The sequence below is a fragment of the Lathyrus oleraceus genome, chromosome 2 (genome assembly GCF_024323335.1).
Source record: "Lathyrus oleraceus cultivar Zhongwan6 chromosome 2, CAAS_Psat_ZW6_1.0, whole genome shotgun sequence".
In the NCBI taxonomy this organism is placed as follows: Eukaryota; Viridiplantae; Streptophyta; class Magnoliopsida; order Fabales; family Fabaceae; genus Lathyrus; species Lathyrus oleraceus.
This window is the reverse complement of record NC_066580.1, coordinates 446,516,275-446,525,628: the sequence shown is the minus strand read 5'-3', so window position 1 is coordinate 446,525,628 and position 9,354 is coordinate 446,516,275. Positions and strand designations below refer to the sequence as shown.

The 9,354-nt window shown below is 34.1% G+C and overlaps 1 protein-coding gene across 1 annotated transcript; it reads left to right on the top strand.

Moving 5' to 3' along the window:
- Positions 1-1,442: 1,442 nt before the first annotated feature.
- Positions 1,443-2,018, top strand: LOC127123648 (uncharacterized). The gene has a single exon (XM_051053851.1). The coding sequence runs from the start codon at positions 1,443-1,445 to the stop codon at positions 2,016-2,018; it is 576 nt and encodes a 191-aa protein (XP_050909808.1).
- The last annotated feature ends 7,336 nt before the right edge of the window (positions 2,019-9,354 follow it).

Below are 9,354 nucleotides of genomic sequence, written 5' to 3'. Positions count from 1 at the left end.
GATTCCTCTAGACATGTGTCGAAGTCCGCAACATTGACGTCTACGGGCTGTTGTCAAGAAAAGTTGACCTTATTCACCTTCCTATTTCCATGGACCTTGACCGTGTCCAAATTTCTTTGCAAGACTTTGTACCAATGTGAAATTTAGGTGAAACTTTGCAAGTGTGAGGTGAATAGTACTTGGGTGTGACTCTGAATCACACTTATATATGAGAGGTTATGTTGTAACTGTATACAAATTGTTCGACGTAGAAGACTGGTGGTTTTTAAATGAAGATCAACATTTTTGATCTAAGGAGATTTGCCTCATATGATTCACATTCACATGTACGAAGGTTTGACGAATCCACGAGAAGAATTAAACATATGTTAATTAGGCCAGACTTTATAATCTTTGTAGTCATTGACGAGCCGTAACCCTATTTTTTCTCCTCTCACTTTTTTTAAAATAAATTTGTATTGTAAACAAATGCATCCCCTAAACGAGCTTGCGCTCCATCATAAATTAAGTCATCATTTCACCCGTGTATTTCACACGTGCACTTAACTTTAGAGCTTAATCCAAACCTTCCCACTTCCACACACCTCAAATAGTGAGAGGAGCAAACTATTATTGTTTAAAAAGTTATTTATAATATTAGATATATATCATATTTAATTACAATTGTACAATTCTAAAGATCAATCTTGATACAGATAGCGATGCCATATAATTCAGTGGTAAAAGGACAAAACGTTTATGTTTTAGCTTGGTTTGAGCAAAGACGTAACCACATGATCCGAATAAACAATGCGTGTTAGATGAAAAAGTTGAATTAGTAAATGGTGATTTGGTACATCAATTCCCGTCCTTTCCTTTGATTCAAGAAGCAATGTTATTATTTCAAAGACAAAAAAATCATGCACGAGCCACTGTACTTTACGCTGATTCATAGCCTCACGTGAAATCCCACTTCTTGTCTAACTAAACTTTCACGCATATTTTCACCCCTCCATCAATCCTCATAACTTCTCTTTTCACTCTCTTTGACTAAATAAACTAACTCATAAATACCACAAATAAATAAAAGTACCCAAATCTATATATTGATGAGCTTGAATAAAACCACTTTTCGAATTTGAAAAGAAAGAAATACTGAAAAAAGATACTGAATAGAGAGTAGATAGCAGCAGGTCTAATAATACAATTTCAGTACGCCAGTTGTTAGAGCAGTTTTGATTCTGTTCTAAACATGCACGATTGGAATAAGTCAATTTTTAGAAGCTCTGGATTTTTTATACTTAAATTTTTAGGAAAATTCTCTTTTATCCTATAATTTAGTATTATATATATAAATAAATAAAAACAAAAATTAGATACATTATAAATTAAAGGCTCTCATATTTCTCCCTCCCCTCTCTTCCTCTTCAAAAATTTCTGAGTTTCTCTCTCCAGTTATTTCCATGGAAGCATTCAACATCAAAGAAGAGAAACAAAGCACAATATCAACATACAGTATTTTCACCGGCATTGCCAGAACGCTTCGTCTTCTCGAGTTATGCTTAGTTCTCTTCTTTCTCTTTTGGATCCTCAACCGTCTCCCTTTCGCTCTCCGTATCTCCGCCGACTTCCTCCGGAGTCCTCTCTTCATCTTCGCTTTATCAAACGCCATCATCGTTGCACTCCTCGCTCAGTCTGACCTCCGCTTCTCGTCTTCCTCCGCCGCTGATTCTGAATTTCCAGTAGAGGAGCGGTTAGAGTGCCAGGACAAGCAGAGTTGTGAGACCTGTGTGGAAGATGTAGATTCATGCGCAGTAACCGTAACAGATTCTGGTAATAAAGTTTACTGCCGGAGTGAGTCTTTGCCGGAGATTATGAACGGAGAGGAAAAGAATGAGAAATTACAGCGATCGGAAACGGAGATTAAGGTGCGGGAAATTTTGTATCCGCAGGATATGCTGAGCAATGAGGAGTTTCAGCGTGCGATAGAAGCTTTCATTGCAAAGCAAATGAGGTTTCTAAGAGAGGAATCATGTTAACAATAATTAACATTGAAATTGAATTAATAAGAAAGGAAATTAGGCAGGCTTGTGTTATGTGTTAGCTACTGTTTGTTAATGTTATTCAAGATAAATTAGATACAACTACTATTTTATTTTATTTTATTTTTGCAAATTTTATCTTTATATTTTTTTTAAAAACAATTTACTTCAATATATTCCAAAAACGATTACAAAACAAAGAAACTAAGTGAGCTTAAATAAATTAAGACATTAAAGAAAAACAAGAAACTAAGTGAGCTTAAACAATTTAAGGGATCATTAATCTCCCTATGTGGTGTCTTAGCCTATGTTTGATATAGGCTCTATAAACACTATTCCCTCCCTTCCTTTTTAAATATTATTTTTTGATTTTTTACACATATCAAGAAAACTAATCATTAATTTACTTTTCAAACAATAATTCTTGTTTTACTATAATATCCTTAATTATTTATTACATTTATTTTACTTTCTCTCTTTGTAATAATTACTTAGGGGTAATTTTGATAAAAGTGTAATTAATACTACCTTGAACTTTGCAAGTGACAATTAAAAAGACACATTTATTTTTAAAAAAAATGACATTTAAAAAGGAACGGAGGGAGTAACATCAATTATTTGAGGACAAACAATAGGACTGCTAATATTATTGCAAAAACATGTGAGGTTTTTATACTTTCAAGTTTCGTACAAAGCTTCAATGAAGGCACATTTTAAAAGTTGATTTTTCTAGCCCTTACCTTTGCATTTGTTGACCACCCAACTTAGCTCAACATTTAGGCACCAAGGGTGTGATAAATCTGCATTCAGTTCAGACCAAAAGTCCAAATATTTTTTAGGACTGTGCAATTGAATAATAAGTGTTGGATGGTTTCTTATTGTTTGCAGAAGCTGCAACTATCTTTATCAATTAAAACCAAATTTATACATTCTCTCCTTTGTTGCTAATTTATCTTGACAAGCTAACCATAATATAAAAATGGCTCTTCTTCTAGATGCATTATCAAACATAAGTTTTCTCCAATGGACTGTTGGTTTAGGATTTTTCAAGCCATAACACGATTTCCTGGTGTGAAATTTATTGCTCCGTTGCATTGTATCCCAACTGTGTTATTTGTGTTTGCTTTAAAATTGCTTTCAGGATCCAAGAGCAGACACTTTTCACAGCGACATCCATGAGATCAGCATTCTTTATGTAGTAATAATGGATCCATCTTATTCATAAGCTATATGCATTCCCACTCAAATTCCAAAGTAGTTTCAACATGTTGGCTTGATTCCATTCCTTCAGAGAAATAATGTCCATTCCATCCTAAGTTTTTTTTGGGGAACAAACCTTATGCCAAGCCACCTGGGATTTTCTAGAGATTTCGTCCCCTCCCATCCAGAGGAAAGATCTAATAATAGCTTCCACTTTCTGAATCACCCTCTTAGGCAGGGGCAAACACTACATCCCGTTGTCATATCCTAAATTTTGTTACATCTTAGGATCATTCATCTGCATATTTGCATCCATATCATTTCATGACCATTTCATATGGTCATAGGACTCCATTTCATGAATAGGTCAAATATCAAATAAGCAAAGTAATTTGGACTATGCTTGCATATCGTGAATCATCATAGGTTTTTTTGGACTATTATTGTATCATTTTTGGTAAAAGTGTAAATGTTTGGTCCTTCATTTAAGCCATAGATATTTGTTTCTTTTGAATTTAGCCTTTGTTTAGAAATTTGAGATTTATAAGATGCATTTCCATTTGTATATATCTACCAAATCCAAATCATTCATGCATTTATTATTATTATTATTATTATTATTATTATTATTATTATTATTATTATTATTATTATTATTATTATTATTATTATTATTATTATTATTATTATTTAAGTTAGTCTTAAACCCCAAATCTTTATATTTCATTATACTTGACCAATGTCTCATACATCTCCATTTTTTTGTCATTTAAAATCATAAAGGTTTTTGATGTTGCTTTTAAACGTTGGCCTATTTGTCATGATTTAAGAAGTTTCATTTGCTCTATATCACACTTTTTTTGTGTGCATCTTTCAGTTTATAAGGAGAATCAAAGTGTAGGTTTCTTTCCTGCATCTGTAAACTGTGACGAAAAATCAATAATGATTTGGGGTATGGGATGTGTGGGATAAGGGTTTTATTGTTGGTTATGATGATTTCATGTTCGTTACTTTCGTGTTTAGATGTTTGCTTTGATTTGATTACTTTGTCGCTATTGATTTAATGTTCGATTGTGTTATTCTTGCTCGTTTTCAATAAAGGGTTTTGGATTATGAGGTGTTCAAATTCAGTCTGTGTTGGAACAAGGGAGTTTGGCTGTGAACCTTTGTTTCAGTTTTGTTGATCAATTGGCTGATTTGTTTCATCGATGTCACTAAGCATTGTTGCATTTGTAATGTTCGGTTGAGAGAGAGAGAGAGAGAGATATGAGGAAAAAATGGGCTAGGATTTTCTTTATCTTGAGAATCGTTTTTTTAGTTTTTTTGTGTGATATATGTCGCGTAACAAAAAATATCTGAGCACATTGCACGCTCGAAATACAACAGAGCCGCCACTGAATTTTATTTATTTTAAGAGAAAGGGAAAATATCAACAAATCCCAAAGGGAAGAGAAAAAGGGTAAGGAAGTCGGTTATGCAAGGGGAAGATATGAGCATCCCTCACATCCGTTGTACTCAACAGAAACCATTTTGATTGTTCTTTGCACTGATGGGTGTTATTATCTAAAGGTTACTTGCGATTGATTTTAATTAAGGAAAATAAGTTTTTAATTAATGTGCTCGCCAAGATTTAGAAACCTTGTGCCTACGTATTCTCATGGGACAATGAGAAAATTAGAGCTTTGTAGTTCGTGGGTTAGAAAATAAGTATTTGTTGGTTGATTTTAAGGAACGGTGTTATAATCGTATCTTAGAAGTGTTTTGACGTTAGTTGTTTGATCCTAGTTTGGATGCTCTAAGTTGTTAGTCTTACTGCTAAGGAATGGATTATAATAGTTCTTTTATGATAATAAAACTTGGTTTGGGATGAATCAAGGATAAAGGATTGTAAAGGTGGACAAAGAATTGTAAAGTTGGTGTACGAACCAAGGACAAAATATTGTAAAAGTGGTGTCTGAATCAAGGATAAAGCATTATAAAAGTGGTGCCTTAACCAAGGACAAAGAATTGTAAAGATGGTGTCTGAACTAAGGAAAAATAATTGTAAAGGTTTGCCTAAACCAGAGATTAACAAGGCAAACAGGAAAAAGGACGAGAGTTTGCATAAACCAGTGGATTAATAAGGCAAACGGGAAAAAGGAATAAGGATTTGCTTAAACTAGGGGATTAATAAGGCAAACGGGAAAAAAATGAGAGTTTGCCTAAACCAGGGGATTAACAAGGCAAACAGGAAAAAAGAATGAGAGTTTGCATAAATTAGGGGATTAACAAGGCAAACGGGAAAAAGGAAGAGTATGGGTGTCAAAACCAAGAGGAGTTGTATTGGAACTAAGAGAGATTGATTATGGAATGTTTTTTATATTGGTTGTGATTGGTTTTTGTCCGAAGACGAAAGGTAAAAATTGCCTTGATTTTAATTGCACTAAATTCTATGAATGAAGGTGAATACTTTGAACAATTAGGTCATATGTGTCATATCCAAAGATATTCAGAATAAGGTTAGGAATGCTCCCTCTTATTCTTCTCCATTTCTTAAGGCACGTGGTGCACAATTCACATCGTATTTTTAAAGTATTTTAAGTTTTATTTTCAAAAAGAACTTTAGTTTTTCATTGGATAAGTTAAGGACATGGTTAGGAGAATGAGATATGGTACCAAGGATTGGGATGAAGACTAATGTTGTCATGCCTTAACTTTAGCTATTTTCCAAAGTTTTAGATATGAATAGAATTGGCATTGACTTGAGGGAATATGTATTGGTACAAGTCCTAAAATCTTCTAATTCAAATTAAATGATCAAAGGATCTTTAATCATCTAATTGAAAAAGCTCTTAAGGGATCATGTAATTTGTTTCAAGGGAGTAACTAAATAGTCCTAAAGTCATTAATTCAATTAATTGACCAAAAGAAGTTTAATCAATTAATTAAATCAAGACAAATGGGGATCGTGCAAAAATTAGGTCAAGCTATATACATCTAGAACCGTGAAATTATGAAGAAAGGTCAAAGAAAAAGAAGAACAAAAGTTAGTGATATGCAACCCTATTCTAATCTAACTTTGATAAGGAAATCTAATTCTAAGCTAAAATTAACCCTAGTTTAGAATTTTATTCTCAATTAACTAAGCCTAAACCTAATTGTCTTTAAAATGATTTTGATAAAAAACTAAAAGAATTTGTTAATATAAATAAATAAATAAATAAATAGGACCAAATTCTTCTAGGGGTGTGACAAGGAAATGGTGTGTAGAAAGTATAAGGGGTGTTGAGCTCAAGTCATGAGGCCCATTGAATATGTTTTTTCATTGTTTTTTACTCATAATGAAGGTGTATAAACCAGTTGAGAGGTGTGCGTAGGTGAAGGCCTTTGGGCCTGAGTGAAGCCCAAGAAGGACTCAGCAAGAGAGCAAGGGGAAAGAGTCCCTCATTTCCAACTCATCACGCACCTCAGAACTCTTCTTTCTCAAATTCAAAGCCACATGAAATCGCTCTGCCGCACCAGAAATCGCCTTCGGCAGCGGCGGAGCCCAGAACATTATCAAATCGCTACCATTACACTCATCTCCTCACCCTCTCTCCATCTCTGAACCTCAATTTCACCGAATCTAAACATAACCACTAAAATCCTAACCTAATCACAAACCTTAACAACCTTTAAACAGAAATTAAACAACATACATCCAAGAATTCAAGGTGTAATCCTAGGGCTTTTACTCATACAGACTCCCTCTATAACATGGTAACAAAAATGAAGCGAGAAAGTGAAGGATTGAGAGTTTAGCCACCTACCAACAAGACAGAGATTTGTCTCGGTCGTTGTTGCAAAGCGCTTGAAGATGAAGATAAAAGATAGAAACCCAGTTATACTCGCAATTTCAAGTAAGAGCTTTAAACCCTTGCTTTTTACAAATTCTTCTTCTTCTTCTTCTTTTCTGGTTATCGTGTTGTAAATTTTTGTTGTTAGAAGGATAAGGTAGATTAAAGATTAGAATGATGAGCTATGTTGAATTTACAACGCTGGTGATAATGGACAATTAATGTAGAATGGAGGGTCTAGCTCAATTCATTCAAATATTCAATGTGAACCTCTAATCAATGATGGATATTTCTCTTTAGAGTGAGGGTTTGGTAATGTTTGAGGGTGGATTTTGGCAGAGTTTCAATAGGTAGTTGAAGCTTTTAAGAAGAAATGAGCGTAGGGTTTATGTTGAATGAGACGAGGAAGATTGAAGGGAATAGCGGTTAAGAATGATTTAGTTTTAGCCTTTGGATAGTGATCCTAGTCTAGCGTTTATCAATGGTGGAGAATGATCCAAAAATTGGTTAGAATTTGGTTTAGTTAGATATGAGAAATTTGAGATGATTGTGTTAGTTTAGGCCTAAGTTCAGTATGAAATTAGGGATGGAAATGTGTTTTTTTAGGTTAGAAATTAGTTGTGATTTAATAGTTAGTTAGAGTGTTTTTGGAGGGAAATTGAACTTAAGGGAAATTAGGTAATTATTGTGGGACACGTGGCATTTGACGGTTTTAGAGTTAGCTAAGGAGCTTGTTAGTTGGTTGGTAGGTTTGTTGTAGTTAACCGTTAGGTTAGTTGTTTGAGATTGGGAAAATTAACTGAATTTATTAGTTAGATAGTCAGTTTTTGGTTTATTGGTTTGAGGTGTAAGTTGCTTCTAACTTGCTCATTTTTAGTCCGATTTGTCATATTTTTCTTGCTAAATGATGTGCAATGACAAAATGTCATCATCGGTATTGGTTGAAAATATACATGTTATAGACGTCCCATATGAGATAGCCTGGTAAAGGAAAAGATAGTACAAAACTATATAAACGATTCAAGTTCTTCCTTATAAAATGCATCTGTCAAAAGCACTTTAAGCTTGTATTTAACTTTTTTGTCAGAGTGTTGTGAGATGTAGTTAAATATTTGCTTTGAAGGTGTAGGTGTATTGAGGGTCTGGGGTGGTTGAAGGTAAGCTATGTGTTATAACAATTTTTCAGATTCAGTCTGTGTTGGAACAAGGGTCTGGGATTGTGAGGTTTTCAGATTCAGTCTGTGTTGGAACAAGGGAGTTTGGATGTGAACCTTTGTTTCAGTTTTGTTGATCATTTGGCTGATTTGTTTCATCGATGTCACTGAGCACTGCTGCATTTGTAATGTTCGGTTTAGAGAGAGAGAGAGAGAGAGAGAGAGAGATGAGGGAAAAAATGGGCTAGGATTTTCTTTATCTTGAGAATCATTTTTTTGTGTGATATATGTCGCACAACCAAAAATATCTGAGCGCATTGCACGCTCAAAATACAACAGAGCCGCCACTGAATTTTATTTATTCTAAGAGAAAGGGAAAATATCAATAAATCTCAAAGGGAAGAGAAAAAGGGTAAGGAAGTCGGTTATGCAAGGGGAAGATATGAGCATCCCTCACATCCGTTGTACTCAACAAGAATCATTTTGATTGTTCTTTGCACTGATGGGTGTTATTATCTAAAGGTTACTTGCGATTGATTTTAATTAAGGGAAAATAAGTTTTTAATTAATGTGCTCGCCAAGATTTAGAAACCTTGTGCCTACATATTCTTATGGTGCAATGAGAAAATTAGAGCTTTGTAGTTCGTGGGTTAGAAAATAAGTATTTGTTGGTTGATTTTAAGGAACGGTGTTATAATCGTATCTTAGAAGTGTTTTGACGTTAGTTGTTTGATCCTAGTTTGGATGCTCTAAGTTGTTAGTCTTACTGCTAAGGAAAGGATTATAATAGTTCTTTTATGAAAATAAAACTTGGTTTGGGCTGAATCAAGGATAAAGGATTGTAAAGGTGGACAAAGAATTGTAAAGTTGGTGTATGAACCAAGGACAAAAAATTGTAAAAGTGGTGTCTGAATCAAGGATAAAGCATTATAAAAGTGGTGCCTTAACCAAGGACAAAGAATTGTAAAGGTGGTGTCTGAACTAAGGAAAAATAATTGTAAAGGTTTGCCTAAACCAGAGATTAACAAGGCAAACAGGAAAAAGGACGAGAGTTTGCATAAACTAGTGGATTAATAAGGCAAACGGGAAAAAGGAATAAGGGTTTGCCTAAACTAGGGGATTAACAAGGCAAACGGGAAAAAAATGAGAGTTTGTCTAAACCAG